Here is a 26218-nt window from a genome sequence, read left to right as displayed (position 1 = left end):
AGCGAATGGGACTTTCGAGCACTTCATGGTTGGTCAGCTCCGAGTCCTACTCACCTCCTCACACCGTGGGCTAGGAGCTGCGTCCGCACCTAGATCCTTGCAGCGGGTGGTAGCGTTCCTGCTGATGCGGAAAACACAGTCTGACTGAGTCTCGCGAGAGCCGTGAAATATTATGTATTTTTATTCGTTAATAATCAACTCTTGCTCCTCACGGTGTATGCCCACTTATGCACACTGACCTTGTTGCACGACTTCTCCTCCTCCTTGATTTTCCGCAGCGTCTCCTCGACGAGATCTTGAGCGGTGCCAGACGACGAGGACCAAACCTGAAATCAACGGGCAACGGCCGACAGTTACAGCAATACATGTACATGTAGCAGCTTACATGTCGACAATGCCATGTGCCACAGCATGGGCATCACACACATGTCCCATTTCCAAAGTTCATGAAACAGATATGGAGGACAAGTCATGTAACCTTTTTTTCTTTTAATTTAAAAAAACATTAATATAGGTCATTACCAGATCATAACAAAAGGAGAAACAATGGCAATTCCACCCTTCACACAGAGTACCCCCCCCCCCCCCCCCCTCCTGACCAGACTTGCTCTATTGCTGCATAACAATCCGTATCATTGTCAAACAATCTGCCCATGGTTTTGTTTGTCCAGGCACTCGGCAGTGGCTTACCGTCTGATCAGCTCCAATAGACAGCAAATACTCCACTGCTGCGGCTTTACCTAGCAGCACAAGACAGTACAGCGGAGATACATCAGTCACCTGAACCCTTGCACCAGAAGTATGTAGAGTGCTGCTCAATGAAATCCAGTCACGTCACTCAAGTACGCGCCGGGCGTTGCGCAGCCCTAGACCTGCGAACACTGGGCTGCGAAAAGGTGCACGGCGCCAACTTGACTCTCGCGACTGGATTTCATTGAGCAGCACTGTACATAAACGTAGACAGACCGGCAACCGTGATCTGGTCCCGCGACTATCAACTGCACATGCCCAATCCTAACAACTACCCTTGGTCACAACTGCAGGTAGATCACAGACTCCAGGCTCAACCTGATTGCAAAATCACTGCCCTCGCAGTGATCGGCCTGGCGAGTAGGAACCAGTGTCTGCTCCAGAGCCGGGTCAGCGACCCGGTTGGGGGGGGGGGGGGGGGGTACTTGGACCCGCTTGGAAAAAGAACACCGGTTCACGGTTGGGACAGGAAGTTCTAGGACTCTCTGATGTACAATAACCGCACTTGAATGTACCCGGTACTGAGCTGGTTTCAGGAGTTGTGCCAGATACACGTGTACCCGGTTGGTTTGAAATGCTAGAGCAGACACCGGGAACTCTAGGCCACGTCTTTGATGTGGATCGGCAACAGCAATGGTTACAAACACAGATGATGTTGAGGTAACCACCCCACAGCATGTAAACGTGTTTGGGACAATAATGGCAGCGATGTCGGAAAGGCAGAAACACCGCCTACGATGAGGTCAGCTTCACAATTCTAGTACCCGTGTCAAAACCCATGCGCTCGATAACTGCTCCGCACACAGAAAACCAACAGGTAAACATGGATCATCTTCACTCCACATAATTATATTGGCACACAGAGAAATATAGACAACAACGGCAACAGCACACAAATTGAAGGGTAGCTGGCCACAGCCAGATGGGACCAATCATGTCTCGCCTAGCCGGCTGCGCTCGGCGGCCGAGAACAACTTTTCCTAACCTGCCGCGCCGGCAAACATCAACGGTGTCCAATCACCCGAGCCACCTGGCATGTCCACGTCGGCACGGTAGAGCACCAGCAGCTGTATGAACTCACTGCAGCCAAAGCAGTAGAACAAAACACGGTAAATGATCCCCCTTATGCGCTCATCACACCTCAGTAAGTGGGTGGGGACAAGATGCAGAAAAAGGAATGACGCCATCAGAGCATCCGTCCCGGGATCCAACTGCATTTACCCCTTCCCCCGGTGAAGCACGGTTTTAATTAAGCATGATTTCTTCGATTTGATACGACGAAATACGGCTGCACGATTCTTAGCATGACTCCCTTGATTTGATGGGACACGAAAATCAACTTCACTCCCAATCTGTCAGTAAAGTGGCGGTCGACACACGCCAAACATCACACGCCCCCTCTCAGTTAGGATAATGTCAGATCTACACGCAAAATTGCCAACGCAGTTGTCACGAGTCAGCCACCAGCTATAAATATACCAGAACCATACGATGGTCAGAATGGTCGGTGCAGCAAAATCTGAACTACTACATTCTTTACATTTTACGGGCTACGTTTTATTATTATTAGGGGTGAAAGTTGGCACTGAGATCCCGAATTCGAGTACTCTGATTTTCTCCGATCGAATATTCGAGTATTCTTGATGTCCTAAGAATTCGCACACCAAAGGCCTTAAAAATCATGTGATACAACCCTGAGTGAACCGATTGACGCGTTTGTCAGTCCTTCTCTGGGTGTATTGGTTGGTGGGTCATTTCGACTCTCTCTCTACTGGCGAACAAAATGTTCACCACACAGTCTGCACATCAATATCTGCCGACTGCTGCTCTGAAACTGCAGATTTCTGTGGTAAATGCATGTAACATGTATGAGCGAGTACTCTGATTTATTCCCAGTACGAATATATTTGAAAAAACCAAACGAGTATTCGAATATTCGGTATAATTGTTTCACCCCTAATTATTATTATTATTGTCAAGCTTTCCTTTTGATCTTGTCTCTTAGTGTTGTGACCTTTCCATAATATTGTGTTGCACTGTTAAAAAAAAACTACTTCATTTAGTGCATGCTTTATAATGGACCCTTGGAATTTTGGAAAATTGGTCCTTTTTCCATTGGAAATTTGGGAAAATCGGGTATTTCCTCTGGAACTTTGTGGACCACTTTCCATTGGAAATTTGGGGACATCATGGCTGGCCTTTCCACTGGCATTTTTGAGGGAAATGGTCCTTTTTCAGGGGCGTAGCAGCCTGTCTGGCTTTGGCCAGTGGCCACTTTTTTTTAACACAATGCCAGAAGTGCCCAGAATGCAGGATTTTGCACCCTAACTTTTCACGGGGGCACCCTCCTCCGGCCAGACCCCCTCCAACGGCGGTGTTACATGCCTGTTTTTATACTGTAAGCAAATCTAGAAACGATTTATGAGCAATGGTCTACAAGCATAAAGCGAAGATATACCATTTTGAAATGCATATCATGCGACAACTGGACACAGAATTGACAGGCGGTACCCAGCCACTGATGATTCAACGACCTGGCCCTTACATATAGCTCCAGCACATTTCCCATACACTACAAAACTCACATCACCCGGTACATTGCGTAGCCTGTGTTAGATGCCTGTGCCTCACTTACATGCTACCGGCAACGCAGGCTAGGTGAATGGCAGCGTGGCGTTGATCATTGCGCTGGTTGACCAAGTCCAGCTTCTCGTCGCCATGGAGACTGTCGTCTTCCAGGAGTTGCCGCGCCATGGCGATATCGCCACCCTGGGCTGCAATGCACAATGATGGCGATTGCTATACGAGCATACAACACATGCGTATAGAAAATAGTCAATCAATCATAATGTTCTTTTTCTTTGCTCAGGTTCTTGGGAGAACACGCAGAGTTTTATCGTCCAACGGGGAATGGTGAGCAGGCAAAATTCATTGCACCCCGGGCTTGTGAAGTGAAATTACAACAACAACAACAACAACAACAACAACAACAACAACAACAACAACAACAACAACAGCAGCAGCAGCAGCAGCAGCAGCAGCAGCAGCAGCAGCAGCAGCAACAGCAGCAGCAGCAGCAGCAGCAGCAGCAGCAGCAGCAGCAGCAGCAGCAGCAACAACAACAACAACAACAACAACAACAACAACAACAACAACAACAACAACAACAACAACAACAACAACAACAACAACAACAACAACAACAACAACAACAACAACAACAACAACAAAACACTTCAATCAGTAACGGTTCAACTGGTATTACAATTACAGTACTAAGCAGGCTCAATTAATGGTAAACAACATTTGCCAATTTGGTGCTAAATAATATGGGGTCGTCGCAAAGGTTTTTTCGTCGTCCCTGCACCAAACATCGTTCATTTTGTTTGGGGGGATCATACATGTGCATGCGATTTATGTCATCCAGCATAAAGCTGTGTTCATTACGGAGGGGAGGAGGGGGTCCGAGTAACGTTAGGGAAATTAATGGACGATGTTCATTTCAGGGACGACAGAAAATCTTTTAGTCACGGCCCCTAATGTAACCAGGTTGCTCTAGCCCATCCCACATACCGTGTTTCTCAGCAAGTTACACATCTCCGCCTTGTCAGTAAGGTTTAGAGCCGTGAAACCAAGCTGGTCCTGTGTGGCCTCCCGGGCACCGGCGTCCAGCAGGCATCGAGCGGCATCCACGCAGCCGGAAAGGGCAGCGTAGTGCAGAGGAGTGCGCTGCCTTGATCCACCCTTGATGGTCACATTGGCCTGCCAGATATAGAAATCACAATGAAGTGATTCACTACCACTGAATCTGTCTATGCAGTGAAAATCTGCCCAGGAATAAAGTTCATAGTTTGCAGTGACAGTAGGCAAGAACAAATTTCATCATACTTCGAAGTAGTGGAACCTGTCTAAGCTGACCACTCAAGGGACCTTCTACACGTGGTCTTTGTTACCAGGTGGTCTCCTTATCCAGGGCCATTTGACTTGAAATAGCATCCTTTGGTGCTGGTTGTAGTGGTCTTCTGGGACAGGTGGTCGCATAGACAGGTTTTACTTGACTTTCAACTGAAAAAAGCCACTCACACTAAAACGTAGAAGTGGCACACAACAATGGCAGGGATGGGGTGAGGGTATGCAAGCTTCTTCCAGAAGAACAGTTTGAAAATGTGGGGCTGAAGGAGGAGTAGATGAAGCATTGGAAGTGATGCTCAGTACCATAGGATGGCGTATAACTAGCCAGAGTCCTTCACAAGTTAGTGAATGCAGAAGCAAAATAGGTCACTGCCTCTTTTCACCCCGGTGCGAAATCCCCTCTGTGGCTACTGATGGTGGGATCACTATACACATGCAAGGGGAGTCACGTTGACCTTCTGGCATGTCCCGGTTTCTTGTCACAGCCACTCAACCCTCACTTACACCAGCGTGGAGTAGTAACTTTACCACTTCTGTATGACCAGACATACACGCAAAGTGCAGTGAGTTCTTATTCCTGGACAGCCAAAGCAGAAGAACAAGCAGCAGCAGCACAAGAACACAATTCTCGGTGAAACTAAGTTGACTGCTTAGGGGTCGTCGCAAGAGTTGTTAGTCCTGCCTGAAACGAACATTGTTCATTTCGTACTTGGACCCCTCCCATGAGTACGAAACAATGAGTCCAAACGGAAGCAGGGGAAACGGGCACACGTTGACAATGCATAGACTTTATTATCATTATCAACTCACAAGAACAGCTTTCATGGACTAGAAATCGCACATTCAAGTCAAAACAAGTCCACCACCGCACAAGGTTAGCACAACGGCCAAAGAAAGTCACTTTCACTCACAACAGGCACCTGTTCCTAGGCCAAAATCGAATCATAGCCTCTTTTGCATGCCATACGTCACACACACACACACACATCATAATTATCACATGTACTCCCACGCGTCATCACCTACACCCACACACACACAAGGGAAGGCCTACCCAAGTCCAATGCCATTGACGGGTGTGTTGCAGGCCAGAAGTCCACGGACCTCGTCTTCATCACCGACCTCGGCAGCGGAGCACAGCATAGGCACATTCAGGAGTAGCTTCCTGCACATCAACAGAACACACCGGTCACCATCCGTTTAGTAACACAGTTGCCACCATTGTACACTACAATCTAATCGTGACAAATTATGTTTCTCTTATGCACGGGTCTGTTCTTAACTTAACCAATGGCTGATGCAGGCATTGTCCATTGTACTTGAATCGTATTTTGTAACATATGATGGCTCCTGGCCGAAAATTTGATTGAGATATTGTAATTTGCAGCGAAGAGACCACTTGATTTGAGGATGGTGTGTGCAGGGTTTTTCATGTTATGAAGTGGCTGCAGTGGAGCTTGCGTACATTAAGAAATGTTTTGTAACCTAATTATAAGATAGTGCATTCAGGTTCAGAATGCTGCCATGACGTGCAAATACCCTTAGAGACGTATCCACAGACATTGAGAAAAGCAGAAGCATTCATAAAGATAATAATACAGACAGACAGACAGATGAACAGACGTGTCGGTGTACAGACGGATGGATAGACAGACAGACTGATGTGCTGTTGGTTCATGTCATAGGGCAACAGAATTTATCCTGTGCCGATATTACGGATTTAAACGCTCGGCACCACATTGAACAAATGGATCACAACGGCAAAGAGATTGTGAATGAAACACTTTGGCATGCATGCACACCTGCAAGCACACACACACACACACACTCACGTACGCGTGCGCGTACACACACACACACATATCCACACACACATACACATGCACACACACAAGCACACACACACACGCGCGCACACACACACACACGTGCATTGCGTAAGTACACATGCACATCCATATGCACGCATATTCACGTGCACACACACCACACACATGCACAAACACACACACAGACACGCATACACATGGAAAGAATGCAGCGATGAGTAGCACACACCTCATCTTGTGCGAAGTGGCACATTGAAACGGAAGGTGTCCGGGTGCGCCTTCTACCTCCATCCTAGCTCCATGCTAAAAGCACAGCAAACATTCCGCCAGCGCAACCGCCAGAATAGAAATTTCAAGTTTCAAGGGCAGAACCAAACGCTTCATGACAAAGACATTCTTCTTACAAATATTTGCGACAAAGAATATTTGTAAAACAAATTGGAAGCGCTCCAATTCTAAAAGTAGTACACTAGTCATGCATATTTTACCTACATGTATATATCATTGTTCTTTTACTTCTAGTAGTCGTTTCAACTTTAATCCCTGTATGCGCCCCTGATGAGAAGGTAACGTTTGGTTCAGAAAATCTTCGACTTGTTCCTCTAGACTGGTGTGGACAACGTACAGATGCAGGACTGATTGTACTACCTTCTTTTTTTCTTTTTTTTAATTTCTTTTTTCACGGTTCGCGTCTTTTTCAAAGACAAAGAATATTCCAAACTATACCCAGCGTATGTCATGCACATGTAGGCCAAGCAAGTTGTGGCCATGGTACATATACACCAGGAGCACATCGTATCAACTGGCATGTTTGCAAATGATGTCAAGCAATAAAAACGAAAAGGCATTAGTATGACTCGGCTTCTCAACAGTAACACAAGAAAGGGAAACTAGCATTCATGCGCTTACATTTGCACCAAATATGCACAACAGGCAGAAAAAAGGTGACGCTGCAAAAGGGAGCAAAGCAAGAAGAAAGCAACTTCCTTCTTCTTTTGTTGCTCCCTTTTGGCGCTTTAGCAATACACCGTACCTGTAACAGCAGTCGGGCGATTTCCACGTTGTCTCGGTTCACTGCCATCTGTAGAGGTGATCCTCGGGATGTGTCTTCTATGCCATTCACCTTCCGGAGAGAGAGAGAGAGAGAGAGAGAGAGAGAGAGAGAGAGAGAGAGAGAGAGATAGAGAGAGAATTTGAGAAAGGAGGAGGAGAGTGGATAGTGCGTATCAAGAGACGCCAGAGTGCGCAACAGATCTTGCTGGGGGAAAGTGTAACCCATCATTTACGCCATCATTGACATCAAGGTACGGTGAAACAATGTGCCGAAGGTTGCAGTGATGCAGTGCAAGACTAGAACTGCGAACATGCACCACTTCCATGACTCCTTAAATAGGCGTAAACAATAAGTTATTTCATGACCGAAACGTTGAAATAAAATATTTTTCCGGTGAAAAGCAATGATTCGAGTGTGAGCCAGTGTTGCTCACAACCAATTTTTTACTTATGAAGCTGCGTGATGCGTCCTACAAGATGGTAAACAATAAGGGTGCCAACAAACGTACACGTACGTGGAGCTTCCAGTCTGTATTACATGCTCTTGACTGCATTTGTTGCGGAGTGATTACGTTCCCACTCACCCTCCACCCATCGTCCTTACCTCTGCCCCCTCCGACAGCAGAAGAGAAACAATCTCCAAATTGGACTGGTCCACAGCGACGTGAAGCAATCCAACAGCCTGGCCTTGCTGAGGCCTGCGGTGCATCCTCAAATACCTGACAAAAAGCAAAAACAAACATGCAAAGAAAAAAAACATTTCAAGCTCAAACCACTTTGGAGGTGAAAATCTTTACAAGAGAAGCACAATTTGTCTGTACCAAGTTGTCCTCTGGCATTCGTAGAACTGAGACAGGATACTCGTTTGGGCATGCTTGTACATATCACTCACGGTACTGATTTAAAAGCCTAAAAGTTTGGAGCACTGCTTTTTGTTCCTTTCAAGCTGCCACAGCTGCAATAAAATAGACAATCATGAGTTAGGTGACGCGATTAGCTCCAAAGCCGTTCGACTTCGGTCTAATTTGATTCTCCAGAGCGCAGCGTACAGGAGGTCTGTAAGCATGATCCAAATCCACCACACCAGCAAACTGGCAGCAGCACAAGTACAGTAAAACTGCCCTACCCCGGGCAGGTTGGGAAAAGGCACAGCCCGTAACTAGAAATTGGAACTCAGAGCATACATGTATATACTTTCTGCATACAAGTAAACATTTTTTACGCGAATCAATAGTTTTTGGGCTATTTTTTTGTTGAAAAGCCAATTTTTGGACTCTAGATATGTCAGAAAGGTGCCTGGTACACGGACATCCCCGGATAAGGGGTATCCTGACCAAGGGACGTTTTACTGCAGTGTCACAGTGTATGCTCGAATGCCTAACTACAACTAGAACTGGTAGGCCAGACACACCTGCTCTCGGCTCGACGTCGCCGCCTGGCTGCAAGTAACAGTTGCCTGGAGCGGGCATTCGGCGCTAGCCACGACATCGCTGCAAACGGGGAGTTGGCCTGCGTCGTCGCGGCCGCTGGCTCGTTGTCTTCCTCCTCGTCATCGAACACGGACGCCGGATGCGGCTTGTCAGTGATCTCCAGGTCGAGACGCTTCACCGATCGGCCGGAATTGGGTCGCAGCAATGGGCATGCACTACCCGCACCTTCGAACAAGAAGCATGCAGCAACCACACACGTACAACAGCAAGAAGAAAAAAACGGAGCAAATAGAAAAGCCGTATAAGTACAGGAGTTTCGGGGTTTTGAGCTGTCAAATACGGTCACAGCTCCGCGTGGTCCATGCACAGAAAATATCAAGCCAGGCCTCACATTGCTGGTTCAGTAGGCACAAGCGGTGGAAGCAGGTTCTGAGTGGTCCTGCCATACCACAGCTGTTCACACTTTATTTTTTTATTTCACCGTCCAATGGCAGAAGCCAATGCAAAGTAGGGGGCGTTAGCCGGCCATGGCAAAAGAAGAAAAAGAAGGAAAGAAGATGATACTTGGAAGAAAAGAATGCATCAGCGGAGTGAAATTTATCACTTTGTGGATGATATGGCGAGTTCGCATGACCCCTCTCAGCAGTTAACACCCGTTGGTGGCTAAAGACGTGGTCCAGCCAGGGGCTGACCAATCAGGCCGCTTCCGCCGCCCCTGGCTGGTTCACTCAAGGCATTAACTGATGAGAGACAAGAATACAAAATTACAAAAAGCCACAAATTTCAAAGGATCCGTCGGGGAAGTGAACTGCCTGAAAAGAGGAAAACTGCCAAACCCACCAGGATTGGTTTTCTTTTCTCTTTTCAGTCAGTTCACTTCCCTGACCGATCCTTTGAACTTGAATCTCTCCCAGTACTTTCAAAATTAGCCACAAAGTTGTTAATTTTATTACTCGGTCAACTCATAAAATCACTCCAAAAGCTCTTCGACCTATTCTCATGAGAAAGACTGGATCGTTATAATTACAGTCAAACCTGTGACTAACGAACACCCCTTGGGGCCAGAAAAAGCGGTCTTTATTGGCAGGTGGTCCTTAGTTAGAGGTTTGCACCGCACAACCATAATATGAATGTGAGACCGTTCGTGCCTGGCGAAGTGGTCTGTAGTACCAGGCTGGCTGCTAGTCACAGCGGTCTTTACTTAACGTTTTACTGTGTAGAGTTTTACTGATTGCTTGTGAACAAGCCTTTTATTTGTATTCTTTTTATCTGTTTTACTGCTGTGGTTGGCTTCCAGCCTTGTCTCAGTTTTACTGGCCGTCATCATGATGTGCCACGAGAAAATGATATAAATACAAATACAGCACACGAAGCACAGAAGCCATATAATTTTTTCGACTAGGCCTTTCATTCCACTACTCTTCAGGTCGAATACAATGGTGATTAACAAGGTAGTAAGCAAGTCCTTATAACCGGCACTTTTGCACGTTATAAGGACTTGCTCACTACCTTGTTAATCACCATTGTATTCGACCTGAAGAGTAATGGAATGAAAGGCCTAGCCGAAAAAATGATATGGCTTCTGTGCTTCGTGTGCTGATTTGCTTTCCTCCAACCAGAAATCTATTCAAATACAAATATAAGCAAAAGAATTTGAGACGTATTCGCCTGCATGCATTAGACTCCATGCCAGCCGTGTCTGAGTTCTCGTAGGGAACATGGGGTAGGGTATGGCCCCTTTATCTTACCCCAGCTGTACATCAGGGGTTATTTTAAAAGTCATGGTGATATCCCCAACCGAGTACTTCAGTACACTCATACGGGCTAAGGCTGAGTGAGTCATACCTCGGTTATCCGGACCCTGAAGGTACGGGCACTTCGGTCTACCGGGCACCCTTTGGGCGAGTTTCAGTGGAAATAGTTCCACTCTTTTGTCACTGTTTGGAAATAATGACGTCATATACCATGTCTATGGCCTTCCGCCATCAAATGTATGTGATTCGGAGTTACGGACATTTCAAAGTTATGGGCAGTGCCCGGTCCTGGACCGCCCGGATAAGCGAGGTATGAGCGTATGGATAAGCGAGGTATGAGCGTATGGATAAGCCATGACCAACAATGATCACTACAGCAATGGCAACAATACACCGTGACTCACTCCTCACCTTTCAGACCATTGGGTTCCTTAGCTGCATCCAGCACAGCCGACAATACGGTTGCGTCATCGTTACGCACGGCAGCAAACAGACACTTGCAGACCAGCGTTGAAGGAGGCAAAGGAACGACTTGAAATTCTACTCGTCCCATACTGAACTTGGCCCCCCAGCATAGCTCAACAGGCTCACTTAGTGATTCTGACTGTTGCTCTTGATCCCCATCAGCACTTCCACTCATGATTACAGAACATTCAGGCTGGGAGCTTAGCCAAAAGCGTCCTCCACCACTAAGATCCTGCAAAGTCAGCCGAGCCCGGCCGCCGTCAGCCGAAGGCGGTGTACTTGTCGGACTAGGATTAGCAGACCTCCACTCGATGCGAGCATGTTGCGCCTCCAGTAAAGTACGCTTTGGCAGACGGACATCGCAGCCTTTGCCCGATCCAATGGTGAGACCCCTCGGCCCTACGTCAAACTTATCACCAATCATTCGTTGAAGAACGTAGTCTACGGGCGCTGTACCGCCTTCCTCGTCTGTATCCCGATCCGGTTCGCTGTCGTCCGAGCTGAATGTGAAAAAGGTCTCGTTCTGACCGCTGTCTTGTGTTGCGTCGGATGCGCTTGATGTCTGTGTTGCAGTGGGCGTTGATTCTTGGTTGGTCCTCTGATCAGTGGGTTGTGGAACAATACTCTTGATTTTCAACTGGAAGAATGAGGCGTCGATCGGTGTACCATGAACTTGTGTCTCGCCTTTTAAAGAAGAGAACAAGACACCAAGAGTGTGTATATGGAGTTAAATGATATGCATGCATGTGCGCGCGTGTGTGTGTACGTGCATGTTGAGCCATTTGACATTATTGGATGTATAATTGTGTATACACTTTTATTATTTCACAGTCATGTAGTTTGAGCCGAGATTGAGGATAATGAGATCCACCTAGCAACCCTTTCCAACTATTGTTTCCCTGGTTACCGGTATGTTTTAAAACGTTTCACCACACAAGATGGAAGCGGTTTCCTCCATAATTGGGTAACACAGCAGTCCACAACAAGAAGCCTTTGCGATGGATGTGGCGTGAGGGGCAGCAGATGGGGTCACGCATGCAGATGACGTCACACAAGTATGCAGCAGAAGAAGCTGCCATCGTCCACCATCGGTCCTGCAAACCTCCGTAGGAGGGAATGCAACTGGATCGAAACCATTCTTCTCTTTCCATAGCCTAGCTCACCCGCAATGGGTCATCACTTATCGTATCAATCCACATACAATTGCATCCCATATATGCCCTTATATGCGGAAAAATTCGTTTTTCCATTTTGCCAGGAAAAAATGTTCCGGATACAAGGGCATGTCTTTCAATATGAGTATTCAAGTCATCAATACACACTCTTGGGTCATGAGTTTTTTTCATGCCTTTATCCAAATAATTATTATGTGGAGGTGCCCTTGTATTCAAATATAAGTGCGTGCCCTTTTATGCGCGTGAATATGGTATGCCAGCCATGAGCTGCAGCAGGTGAAGCACGCACTGTGTGAATCATGCCAGTGGTGATGAGTTTTGGGAAGCTCCGCCGACCTAGGGTCTCGACTTCATGGCCACCCGGACACGCCATGAGAGGGTGTTTTTTTGCATAGCTGATCACAGACCCTTTAATAGGACTAGGGCTGCAACGGGTAGGGGTTTGGTCGGGTAACGGGCGGGTATTTCTATCCGAGTAGCACAGGTACCCTATCGGGTAATTTTCTTTTTTTTGACACAGTTTGTACTGTGAGTGCGCTACGTGGAAAGTGTACAGTAGCACGTAGCCGTGCCGTTTACATGCACCGTTGCAATGATATTGTACTCCAACTACCCGATCGGGTTCACAGGAGCAAATTGCTACCCTACAACCCGATCAAATTACGGGTAGCACCGCCACGGGTACCCTACTACTGGTTGGCACCCCTAAAAAGGACTGCATCACTAACAATCTAAGCCGATCATTAGATGATGCACTACATATGTACTAGTATCAGGATAATTATGTGCAGTGCACTATCATTGTTACCATGGCAGCGGAATTCTGCCGAAATGTCACATGACTAGCCTTTTTAGGATTGTATTTTTACTAGAAGAGCACGGTGGAAACTGTTTGGTCATATTCTACGCCTCCCTGAAGCAACTCCAGCGCAGGTGAGCATGACAGCGTATTTCCAGCGACAGAATCGGGGCTGGCTCGGACGCCCGCGCATCACCCTACCAGTGGTGATAGACAACGAATTAGCTAAGGCAACGTCCATGCGTCTCCGGAGTCTGAAGGACCTGGAGACACTGCGTTTGGTGGCTCGGAACAGGCAATCATTCAACGATATAATCGCACAGGTCACATTGTAGAGTGCAGATCACCTAGTGCTTTCAACAATAATAACGTACTTCCACATTATGGGAATTTGGTATAACCCCACACCCGTCATTGTTGAATATTCGATAATAGCGTGGATTTCCCCAACAATAATTATATTTTCATTTTTTGTTATCCTCTCCCATGCCGTTGTACATAAGCGGCTTGCCGCGGATATGTCAATAATACTACTATTTTTACTTGTAAATGATGATACCGGTACTCAACCTAGCTATTTTTAAAGGGCCCTTTTATTTGTTCAACAGTCCCCTTTACCTGACTCATCAAGCGTTGAGTTTAGGATCGTATCCTCGCCCTCGCTGTTCCAATCATCAGCGAGTAGCTCCATAGTTGCACCGCGCCGCTGGAGAAATCTGGAATTGGGCCCGTGCTGCGCCTGGAGTCTGCCATAGGACCTGCGCGCTTGTACGCGATATCCACCACTAGAGGGTGGATTATTGTAATCCCTGACAGCCCTGATCGTCCTCCGACGCCAATCATTGGCGGGCCTGGCGGCCATACCAATGGTTGGTGATGCTCCGGATTCCACTGTGCGCCGCTGCAAGGACATAGACATTGACTGCGCTCCGCTGCGTACTGGTCGCCGCTGATTCTGGGACGCCATTCTTCGCCCTGTGCATTTTATACCCCCCGCGACCTAGTAATAGTAATATAGTAATGCTCCGGAGTTTTGAACTATAAATATGTACTGGCTTGATGATTTATACTGCAGACAGCGCGGAATCTACAATGTACTAGTAGTAGCACAAAATATTTACAGACGCAGGCACTACAATGTAGGTAGATTTCCTGTACTGTAGGTAGATCTACTACAAAATTAAAACCAATGTCATGTAAACTACAGACTACAACAGTACGGTAGGTGTTCTTGGCGCACATACCATGGATTTGGTGCGACCTCATCTTCGAACGCTAATCTGTCAAGTCAAGTGTCAGCGTCATCGTGTGATCAACCAGTCCATAACCGGTGATAAGTACTGATAACCCCACACAGGCGCTACTCTAGCCTAGCGCTAGGCGCAGACGTCTTTATCTAGACGTCATGAGGTGACTGGCATGTAATGAGTCGGTCTTGCAGGGCTAGGGCAGGCTTGAAGCCCTGAACTCGGCACACTGTGGCAGTACTACTACGCCACTAGCCTGACTAGGCCATGCGCCGTGCTTACGCACGTGCGCAACTTACGCACGTGCGCAGTTGCGCACGCGACAACAATGTGACATGAATGACGTGATCAGGAGTCATGATGAAGTCATAATGCTGTCATGGTGGTGAACTATGAAGTATGAACTGAAAATGAAATGAGCTCCTCTACAAGTCAGCACAAAATCACAAGTACGCGGTCATGTCTGTACAGTAGTAGTGACAATTATTAGTATGGTAGATCTTCAGTACGACAGTAGAGTGACTAACGACTTGTTACGTCCAACCAGTACCACTCCAAAAAAGACGTTGCATAAGACTTTGCACTTTGCGGATACGTCGCCATCATTGTACATCATAACATGTGACGTAAGCACTTGGCAACGGGCGACTGGGATTACGTAACTTGCACAAGTTCTGTTGACCATCATCAATCTCATCATGGTGAGAAGGATGGACTTGTATGTGGACAGTCGATAATGACGAACTCCGTGCGTCAAGCTTTCGCCGGTTTCGACTACCACAGTCAGGCCACAGCATTCTCAAAATCAAAGTTGTGGCAAAACGTGACACTCGCTAACAAGTATTCGCTATGACCTGTGGCTGTATTGACGTTATGTACAATCATGTACAATCAATCATGCCTTTTAGTTTGACAGCATAATTATTACAAGGTGGTGGAACACCGTGTTCGGAAACAGTGTGCTGTACTACAACCATCCACTGTTGGTAGAGTCTTGCGACCATCTGAACCGTATGGGTGTTCAGATTGTAGACCCTCATTATAGGGGGGGGGGGGGGGGGTAGTAGGGAGCGTTGCGTTTGTTTTTGAATCTTCTTCCTTTTATTTTTATACTCTTTCCTTTCTTTTTGTCAACTTCTGCCCATGGCGTCGACGTCCCTCTCTCAGCTTGTCGTATGCTGCCAAAGTAAAAAAAGCGTATTTCTACAATGCAAGGTTTTATCTCATATCATGTACTTGTACAATCATGTACTTGTACAATCATGTACACGGTATTATATAACCCAATACTAGTTCAAAACTAGTATTAGATAAACCTTGTTATAGTTCACGCATATTGTTAGATTGACAGCATGAAACAAGGTGGAGGACCTGTTCGGAAACAGTGACCTTTCTACAACCTTCCGCGGTTGGCAGAGCCCCGGTCCATTAGTACCATTTGAACCATAATGGTTGTTGAACCTCGTCTACAGAGAGCACCTTCTCGCGACAGTGTCATGGTGGTGGCAGTAACTGTTGCCAGAAGTCTAAACCTCCCCTAGCATAATGGGGGTCAGAACCGGGTTCAACACCCACACTAGGCACTTTACAAAGCTTTCTTCGCAAGTCAGCGGAATATTGTGTCGATTTCGGAACAGAATACCAATTTTACTGGCAAGTTTGGTGACCATAGAATCAACTTGAGTCCTCCAAGAAAGATCCTGGTCCAAATGTATTCCAAGGTACTTTGCACATGTCACTTGCTTGAGCTGCACTCCATGACAGTAGACTGCAAATTGGTGGTCAGTAATATGTGGCGTAGACAGGAAGAGCACTTGTGTCTTCCGGGCATTTAGAATTAAATTGCGGTTTGACAGCCAGGTACTAATGGCTGAGACAGCTGCAGACAGGGAGTTGCTAAGCGCATTCTTCTGCATACCGCAAACATACAATAGAATATCGTCAGCAAATTGAAGCAAATTAACTTTCACACAAAACTCGGAGACAATGGACTGGATCGAACGAACATAGAGTACAAAAAGCAGCAGACCAAGAACAGAGCCCTGGGGAACGCCACACATGCAGGGGAAAGGAGGGCTATGGTTCTCAGCAATGTGCACTATTTGGCGACGATTGGACAAATAGTCGACAAACCAAACTAATGCTGAACCAGATATGCCAAGCTCAAACAAATCATTAATGAGCATTTGGTGCCTGACCTTGTCAAATGCTTTGGACATATCCACGAGCACAGCACCAGTAATTTGTCCGGCATCGCGCACGCGAACAAACGTCGTGTCGTGAGCACCAGGCAGCAGCGTGAGTCAGTGTCACACATGCACATGGAGTTGTGAGAACAGACGCTGAGGGCCATTAGCCATTTTATCATCTATTATTTCTCTACCAAGAGTAGCTTACACAGACAGAGCAATGGAACTAGGCTGAAGTATGTTGTTACTCAGACTTTCATGGGTATCCACCAATCCTCAGATTGTTGGTGGGCAAGCCATTGATTATCCACTCTCATTGTAATATCAAAAAATATTCTTTCTACACCAAAGAGTGATATAATAAGTATATGATAAATATAGATACACTAGTTAGAACAACAGATGGCTTGATCAGTCACAACTTAAAGTTTCATGCCATCTCAGGCACTCATCAGGTGATATGAACATCAAGAAAAATAACCCACTATTTAAAGCCCAGTATGGCAGGACAAGGATAACAGAAAGCGCTAGGGGCGCTATCAACTCATATCCGATTCAGTGTCATAGCCAGTAAGGATCGCGGTACCTAAGGTGATAAAGGTGATAAACCGAGCTGGCCCAGCTAGTGAGATGCGCGGTGCAAAGATGATGATGGTGACAAGGCGGCAGAGAGCTATCAACTGTCCCTACTGCCTGGAAGCAGGGTGCCGAGAAGATCATGTTATCGGTGTTGATAGCATGAATTTATTTTGATGTCGACATTTGGATATCAACTCCGACCGCTTGTTGAGGCTCGATCTCCTGTCGGCAGTGAGTATTCTCGCCTTCTCCTCGAGGCACAGGCTGCATCTTTTCGTTACGTTGCTGTAGGCCTTGGCCTTCTGAACCACTCGCCACTTGATGTCGTGCGTCTTGCCATTATCTTTCAATTCCCACACATGCTTTGAGAGGCCCGTGGATTTGCGGTATCCAGGAAGCTTGATGGATGTCTTGTGGTTCCCGTATCGACGCTTGAATGGAGGCTCCGTACTGCCAATGTAGGTCTTGGGCCCATCGCTGTGGCCATCACTCGACACCTCCGCCGCGTAGACTATGCTGGTTGCTTGGCACGCTCCGTTGAGAGGGCACTGGTCCTTGCGACGGCAGTTGCACGGCTTGTCCGGTTCCTGGACGCACAATTGACGCTTATTGTGGCCACTGATAATGTGGGCCATATTCGGCAAACAGGAGTAGCTCACCTTCACGTTGAAGCGGTTGAAGAATTTGTTCATTTTGGACCCCTTAGGAAAATGCTTGTCGATCAGCCGGAGGAAGGTGCCGGCGATGTTGGTCCGGACACTCTTGGAGTATGGCGGGTTAAATCACACCACATTCCGTTTCCTTTTTCTTTTTTGCTTGCTGCCGTTCATTGAAGCAGGTGGCGTTGGGTCAATGTACTTGATGTTGGCAGGTAATCCGCTGGCCGCTAATGCATTGCGATATGTAGGGGCAGCATCGGCGAATACGCCGCTGTTGGCAGATATGCTTGAGACACGTCGAGCGATCATATCAGGGATGTTCCGTAGTATGGATGGTGGGTGATTGGACATGGCGTTGACGTAGAGAGGTGCGTCTCCAGGTTTACGATACGGCTGGAATTTCCCAGTGTCGAGGCTGAGCGTGACATCTAGGAAATTCACTGTCGAAAGATTAAAGTCGATAGTGATTTTTATATCATACTGCTTGAATACTTCGTTAGCCCCATCCCTCACACAAACAAGTCAACAAAGAGGCATCTTTGGATTGAGGAGTGCTGGTTTCGAAACAACTGGTTTGAAGCTCAAAGTAGAGCTGGTGTTAGCTCAGAGCAGAGCTGCTGTTAGCTCAAAGTAGAGCTGCGGTTAGCTCAAAGTAGAGCTGCGGTTAGCTCAAAGTAGAGCTGCGGTTAGCTCAAAGTAGAGCTGCTGTTAGCTCAAAGTAGAGCTGCGATTAGCTCAAAGTAGAGCTGCTGTTAGCTCAAAGTAGAGCTGCTGTTAGCTCAAAGTAGAGCTGCTGTTAGCTCAAAGTAGAGCTGCTGTTAGCTCAAGGTAGAGCTGCTGTTAGCTCAAAGTAGAGCTGCTGTTAGCTCAAAGTAGAGCTGCGGTTAGCTCAAAGTAGAGCTGCGGTTAGCTCAAAGTAGAGCTGCTGTTAGCTCAAAGTAGAGCTGCGGTTAGCTCAAAGTAGAGCTGCGGTTAGCTCAAAGTAGAGCTGCTGTTAGCTCAAAGTAGAGCTGCTGTTAGCTCAAAGTAGAGCTGCTGTTAGCTCAACGTAGAGCTGCAATGCTAAATGGATGTAATATAGCGCAAGGCAGAGCCGCAGCAAATAGCTAGATAACACCAGTTGTGAGAGTGGACCCGGTTAGTGGGTACGATAATATTATGATGGTGTGAATAAGTTGGATAGGGAGGGATGGTGGGAAAAGAAACACTGCTGAAGCACGATCCGTTGTCTGGAAGAGCACAACAGGGCAAGCAAGATTTGTTTTTCTTTTCCGCAAAAATGGGCTGGTGCCATTTGTGATTACGCAGCAAAACAAAGCGCATGACGTCAGTCTTGAATGCAGTACAAAGCAATGCAGTGCAGTGTGTGCGCTAGTTCGGATTGTTGCTAACAAGTACTAGCACAGCTAGTACACCAATAATGGATTTCCTCGTGCGGTCGACAACTGGCCCTGGTGTATTTTTCAGCACGGCAAGGCCGTCGTCTATGTAAAGTCCAATTCCGGCCTCATCGACGTGCACAGACAACTTGCTCAATAGGAAAGCACCGATGAGCTCACAAATCTCTGCTCCATCGTACGATCCCATCGCCACGTCGAAGTTGCATTGTGCGTTGTTCTTTATCCATGGACGGCCGCCCTGGAACAGAAGTGACCTACGGGAGTGCATGATGATGTCGATGTCACTTTGGGTCAGTGCGGCAAACAGTACTGCCCAGCAAATGCCAGTGCAGACCGGAGGCTCGGCTCGGTGATGCTTGGATAAAAGTCAACAACGTCAAAGCAGATGAAGGAGTGGCTCTGCTTATTAGGTATGACCTGGAACCACTTGAGCACAGCCGCGGTGTTCTTCCAGAGGTTCATGTTCTGACGTTCCACGATGCTCCTGATCACCTTGTGGAGGATCCCCTTGCTGAGTCGACCCATGTCAGGCTTGGCAGGATTTATCAATCGGCAGGGAAGGCTGCTCTCGAACCTTGGTTTATGATCCTTCATAGTAATAAAGGCCTCAGCTTTGGGTAGGGTCTCCATTCTATCATCGAGCTTAGCCTTGCGTGATAGATCCCTTGCCTCGTTATTAATCTCGTCGTAGGTAGATTCAGGTGCTAACTGGTAGTGCTTACAGTCCATTTCAAAACTATAGCCGCGTAGGGTTTTTGAAATATTTCAAATTTGGCTGGAGCTTTTTGAGAATAGTTTTCGGAATATTACTCAGGTCCGCTCCACAATTACTCTCATATAGTTTCTAAACGATTGGATAACAGACGCCCAATTTGGAAAAATTTATGCACAAAGTGATCACAGATTTTATGTGGTATAGATGCTGGCATACCGGTTTTTTGCCTAGGTACGCGTCTATAGTTTTGAAATGGACTGTAGTAGTGTTATCTCGCAGCAGCTTCTCATACAGGTCTGTCTTGACCAGATAAGTATTTCTTGTTTTATCCGCGCGGACGATGATGTCATCGGTAGAGTTGAAGTTCTTAGAGTCTTGCTTGAGTTTATCTTGGAAGGGATCGGAAACTGTACGAAATGAAACCTTTTCGACCATATCCAGCAGATCATCTTCAAAATGCCTCATCTCCTCAACTTGCGGGGAGCAGTTCCTGGATTTGAAGACGGGGGTGTCGTCCAAATCTGCTTCATCGGCTTGGTCGTCTTTCAGAAAGAACCATGCCTTCCAACGCATTCGTTTCACGACGCTCTCCACCTTCTCGATCAGCGCCTTCCTGTAGACCTTAGCAGATGGTACCGGGATATTTTTCAGTGAGTAGTCGATGTCCAGTCTTCTCAGTCCATCCATTGCTGGCTTTCCGCTAGAGAGAGAGAGCTCACCAGGGGCTGGGAGCAGATCCACACTGTTGTGAATTCCAGCAGAAATCCAAGAGAGCTCGATACCGGGAAGGTAGAGCCGTGACACACTAGTCAGAACAACAGATGGCTTGATCAGTCACAACTTAAAGTTTCATGCCATCTCAGGCACTCATCAGGTGATATGAACATCAAGAAAAATAACTCACTATTTAAAGCCCAGTATGGCGGGACAAGGATAACAGAAAGCGCTAGGGGCGCTATCAACTCATAATTATATAGATAGAAATATTTACGATACTTCTCCAGACGTTTCGTTGTTCTGAACAACATCGTCAGTGGATAAAGAATGGAGGGCTTTGGGTGGTGGCACGGGTTAATAGGGAGTGATGGTGGTGAGATGAGGTGAGAAGGTGAAGGTGGGAAATACATGTACATGTATCTAAGTTAATGGTGAAGGTTAGGTGCGGGTCGATACAGGTGGGAAGGGGTACACCCTTCGGGTATAAGTGTACTGGTAGGTTGGTAGAAGGTGTTGGCGTGCGTAGAAGGTGGAGTGGCGTAATGGAAGCGTCGGGTTGATAAATGTGGGAGAGAGTCTACGTAGGGTGTGGATCAGCGAAAGAAAACAGAAAGAAGAGAGAACGGTAGATATCTCGATGACTTGACACTTGACTGACACATGCATGTGCTCTTAGAGCACACGAGGAGTCCATTGTCATTGAACCTTCAACTTGGCAAACGTGCGAGAAAGCACCACTCCCAGATCAATACGCAGTGCTTGGACTCGTTGGAGGGTCAGTGAAGTGTCAAGTCAGCTCAGGTCCGCGGAAAAAGCGCCAGCTCCAGTGTGGGGAGCAACACACTTCCTTACAGTCTCTTATTTCTACCCTGATCCTGCGTTTTATCTCTAGACTAATATAAAACTGCTATCATCATGGTCCTGACGTTGGCTTTTTCTTTTCGTTTGGGGAACGCAGCCCCGGGCCCATACATGTACTGTGTGAAACATCGCGGCAATTGTTCGTCGGAAACGTTGCGCTTTTGAGAGAAGTACGGGTACACCTGAGATGCGCGCGTGTCTAGTCCAGTCTATGGACGATCGAGACTCCCCAACTACCCAAGTCAGGATACCATGGCATGGATACAGAACCAGAATAAATTATTTGTTTTAAAAGTACACTTGTAGGATTATGTAGGGCTGCAGCCGCTGCACATACTATACAGTATACTATGCATGATGAAGGCATGCTTAAATAGCGCTTGTCCATGCGACCATCACCATACCTGAGCGTGTGAGAAAAGTACGAAAGATGCATGATAAAGCTACGACTACATAACTAGTCAAGACTACAATAATGATCTAGCAGATAGATAAGAGTGGGTGGGACCTGTGCAACTCAGCATACGTGTACACCTCATACTAGTCATAGCTAGCTGATCAGCGACAGGTCGACGCTGGTCGCGCTGCAGCTCTGGCGCCGTCGCATGGCCCGCCGCCTGTGCGACAGTGCACTGCCATGCCATGCCAGGCCATGCAGGCAGTGTAAGTGGCTGAAAAGCTGCAGCAGATCTAAACCCACAAAGCCGCCCACGCGTGTGTACGTGTACCATCGCGAGCACTCGAGCACTCGCAAGTACACACGACACGTGGACATGATTTTTTTTCAGATCACGCCCATCATTGCATCAATGCATCATGCATGCACTACACAACACACGCAGTCAGTGCCAACGCAGTACTAAAGGCATACTACTACTACTACTACGAGTACTGACTAGTACTGTACTAGTCAGCTTCCCAATCTGATCTCACTCAACAAAGTGTAGCCAAACACTCTTTTAGTACGTTTACACTCCATGCATTCTGCGCCTCATATCTTGATTACTATGCAAAACTTGAAAAAGAACGAATCTACTGTAGCTGGCTCAGTACGGCAACAGCATGCCTTGTAGCTTGTGGATGGCTGTCGTGCTGCGAAACAGTTTTCACGGTTAGCGACTTCGGCTACCGGGGCAAGGAGGCGAGCAACTGTTTGGGAGGAGCCGAGGCAGTGCAGTGTCAGGCCGACAGTACTTCTGACTTCAGAGCCTAGCCAGCAGGGGAGAGGGTTTCCAGGAAGAGCATGTCGGAACCTAGCACTAGTAGCAGTGCCAGCCCAGCAACCAGGCTGCCGGGATCGGGAGCGTGCCAGGACACCAATCCAAAGGCATGTGCCTTCTGTGATGTGAAGGACCCTCGCGACGGGAAATTCTTACGCTGTCTGCATGTCATTTGCTCGACGTGTTTGCAAGAGCAAACCACAGCTCAAGGCTGCGTGAAATGTGCCACTTGCCAGGAAGTAACGCAGCCGTTATACCCTTCCGCTCGCCTCAGCAAACAGTTAGTCTCAAGCTGCCTGCAAGGTGATAACTCCGCCGACCACGATACATTGAGTGACGAGGACGGATCGCTTCGCTCTAATATTTTACAATGTGATTTCTGTCGTGATGCCCGCCCATCCACGTGTAGATGCGAGGACTGTCATGAAGCGCTGCTCTGCGATAATCACTCTGCGGCGCACGCAACGATGAGGCAATCCCGACATGACACGCGCATTCCCCTGAAGTCGGATGGCGCGGCTTCCACGCCAGTACGCACAACGGAAGTGCCGTGTCCAATGCACTCGCCGTACAAGCTCTGCCATTTCTGCGTGAATTGCGATGTGGAGGCATGCGAACAGTGCATGGTGCGAGAGCACCAAGGCCACACTGCTAAACGACTGTCTGCCGTGGTTGAGGAGATGCGTGCTGCTCTGAAGACTGCGACAACACATTCTCAAGACACTGCAGCGGGCTCATCCGGGCCGACACCAACGGATATTGAAGCGATGAAAAAGAGGCTTCAGTCAGATCTGTCCACTGCTAATGATGAGGCAGACATTGCCTCCCAGCACATCACGGAAACATTCACATGCATCAAGGATCTAGTAGATAAAAAAAAGGAAGAGCTCCTGGGTGAAGTCGACATGCTGCGTTGGAAGAAGCAGACGGCACTGGAGGCACGGCGGCGGCGCCTGACAAGCCTTCAAGCGACGCAGAGCACTGCCAAGGAGCTTGCACGTCACCTCAGTGGTCCAGCAAGTAGCGACTTCGACGTGGTGAGTTTGAGCGGACGAGTGCTGCGGAACCTGGAGCAGTTCAGTGCGAACGTCAAGTCAGAGGAAGCAGCCATGACGGTGCTGCCTGAAGTACAGACCTTCAGCACATCCCAAGATCTGGAGCACCTCAAGCAGGCGCTTCAAGGAGTCGTTATCGTTGTGGAAAACTACGGCTCGGACCTCGGAGGGATGACGGCAGAAATCCCGCAGACCATGGAGCTAGGTAAGGCATGCGAGATAAAACTAACAATTCCATGCTCCGAAATTGCAACCCGGTGTGGTAGTGAGGATCATCAACCACAGGTTGTGGCATCGCTCGTGTCGTCGTTTGGCAATCGGCAAGTCTTGCCTACCATCAGTGAAGCGAGCAACGAACGCATAACCGCCCATGCCCAGGTGGAACCGGAGACCCTCGGCGAACATACCCTACAGGTGCGCCTGGGCAAGATGACCAGACACATACCGCTGCCGGTGAAAGTACAGAGGCAGCTCAGATTCGACCCCGACCGATGCTCCACTGCAATGTGCATATCTGACTCTGGCAAGGTGGTGAAAATAGACGGATCGTTTAGGTGCGCCCAAGGCCATGGCTATGTATACGGCACGGAAGCGTACTCAACTGGGGTTCACATATTTTCTCTCAAAGTCAGCGGCCAGGAACTTAACTTGGGCTACATGCAGATTGGTGTAGCTGAGTTTCCTCCGCAAGGTGAAATTAGCAACTCAGTTTCCATTTGCCATCGCTACGGAGCGGGGTGGGCTCGCCCAGAGTACCAGTTTCGGCGACATTTAAAGTACGAAGGGGGAAATTCGAAGACGTCTCCATGGATAAACGGCGAAGTCTTGACTTTCACTGTGGACTGCGATGCGAACAGCCTTCAGCTGTGCCTTCCGCGAACTGGAGAGAGGAGGGAAATCAAGGGTTTGGATGTTCTCGCTAAACCACTCTACCTGTGTGTAAACATAAATCATTATAGGAAGGATAGAATGGTGGAGATAGTCTAGACATCCTTGGAATGGTGCTCGTGCATGTTCGTCGGCCTGTATCGAATCTGCCGGGCGAGACGTGTGACCCACGAACGCAACAGTCCTACCCGAATTAGCCGGCTGACAAATTTCGGGCTGATCATCATCTTGGTAATTCTGTCCGAAGATCAGTGTTCAAAGTCGAAATCTGAGAGCAGCTGTGCTAGACAATTCCAGCTTTACCAACACGTTCCGCTCCTTCGCACTAAGTGCATCCTAGCACTCTGCTCATGTTGTGAAATGTATGTAACCAGTGTTACGGAACATCAGTAGGAGCATCAGAAACTCAGCCCCTCATTTTTTTTCGGCCTCACATAATCAAGCAGAACCGTGAAATCGAATTCATCTTTCTTCCTGCTTTGAGGCTGCTCTGTGGTCGGCCTGTTTGAAACTTTCTACACACTCCATGAACTGCGTGATAGTCAGCTACATTAGCTCTTTTTCATTACATGTGCATGTTCATCGAGTTTCGGTAAGATTGTATCTTTTTAATGTGATGATGGTATGCGTACGCTTTCCCTTTTGTAGCTTTCACGATTTTTTAGTCCATGCATTTTCTGGTTGGGTGTCTATTGCCATAGTCAGCCCATGGGTTAGGTACATTCACAGCTCCTTTTTCATATGCATACCAAGTGAATCTGAGTTACAGGCCGAAGTTGTCTGCCTTCCTGCAGTCGCATTTACACTATCAGTCACCCAGTAGCCAAGCGTGAACTTCAACGGCGAGTTTCAAATGAATGAAATAAGAACTAGATACGAATCACAACGCAACGTCTTTCTGCAACAGAAGTGTCAGAGTTAGACCTCGACATGCGTGTTGTGTGTGCTGGTGTGTGTGTGTGTGCTGGTGTGTGTGTGTGTGTGTGTGTGTGTGTGTGTGTGCTGGTGTGTGTGTGTGTGTGTGTGTGTGTGTGTGTGTGTGTGTGTGTGTGCGTGTGAGTGCGCACGTGCGCTCACGAGTGCGTGTGTGTGCACATGGATGAGAGATAGAATTGAGTTCCATTACCTGTTATTGGATGTGCTGAGTGTCAATAACCCTAAGTCTAAGTTTGGGAGTCGTTCTATCATTATCTAGTGGTCAGTGAGAAGCAAAGTCGAAGAATATTATTATTGTCATCATGCCGATACGTTTGTCTAGTGTGTTGAGAGAACCAAAGTAGTTAGTTAAAGACTAATCAGTGAATGCTCCTATCATTTGTATTTATGAAGCGCATTGGCAAATGTATGCATGAGGCACATTGGCGAATGGTCTAGCTGTCACCAATGCAAATGTTCAGAACAGGCGTACAGCCGACGGCATCCTGTTCAAACCTGATATTCAGGTCTATGGTGCCAGCTGGTTGCGTACCATGACAGCTTGATGTATCAGGCTGCAGTGTGTTGAGCCAGGCATGCGTATCG

At 47.6% G+C, this 26218-nt stretch overlaps 2 protein-coding genes across 2 annotated transcripts in view; one reads left to right on the top strand and one right to left on the bottom strand.

The window, feature by feature from the left end:
* LOC135814560 (ankyrin repeat and KH domain-containing protein 1-like) overlaps positions 1-14310 on the bottom strand; it is a 30343-nt gene extending 16033 nt beyond the window's left edge. The window contains exons 1-13 of the mRNA XM_065327697.1: positions 13786-14310; positions 11140-11877; positions 8956-9199; positions 8149-8263; positions 7525-7614; positions 6721-6794; positions 5717-5827; positions 5167-5239; positions 4324-4512; positions 3386-3549; positions 1736-1830; positions 691-740; positions 240-326 (exon numbers count right to left, since the gene is read on the bottom strand). Coding sequence (XP_065183769.1) covers positions 240-326; positions 691-740; positions 1736-1830; positions 3386-3549; positions 4324-4512; positions 5167-5239; positions 5717-5827; positions 6721-6794; positions 7525-7614; positions 8149-8263; positions 8956-9199; positions 11140-11877; positions 13786-14134 — 2379 coding nt within the window. The 5' untranslated portion in view covers positions 14135-14310. The remainder of the gene's footprint in view (positions 1-239; positions 327-690; positions 741-1735; positions 1831-3385; positions 3550-4323; positions 4513-5166; positions 5240-5716; positions 5828-6720; positions 6795-7524; positions 7615-8148; positions 8264-8955; positions 9200-11139; positions 11878-13785) is intronic.
* An 8348-nt stretch (positions 14311-22658) lies between these two features.
* LOC135814549 (E3 ubiquitin-protein ligase TRIM45-like) lies at positions 22659-25494 on the top strand. Its single transcript, XM_065327685.1, has one exon. The coding sequence runs from the start codon at positions 22778-22780 to the stop codon at positions 24794-24796; it is 2019 nt and encodes a 672-aa protein (XP_065183757.1). The 5' UTR covers positions 22659-22777; the 3' UTR covers positions 24797-25494.
* The last annotated feature ends 724 nt before the right edge of the window (positions 25495-26218 follow it).

The sequence above is a fragment of the Sycon ciliatum genome, chromosome 1 (assembly GCF_964019385.1).
Source record: "Sycon ciliatum chromosome 1, ocSycCili1.1, whole genome shotgun sequence".
Lineage (NCBI taxonomy): Eukaryota > Metazoa > Porifera > Calcarea > Leucosolenida > Sycettidae > Sycon > Sycon ciliatum.
The sequence above is the reverse complement of the archived record's forward strand: the minus strand, read 5'-3'. Positions and strand labels throughout refer to the sequence as shown.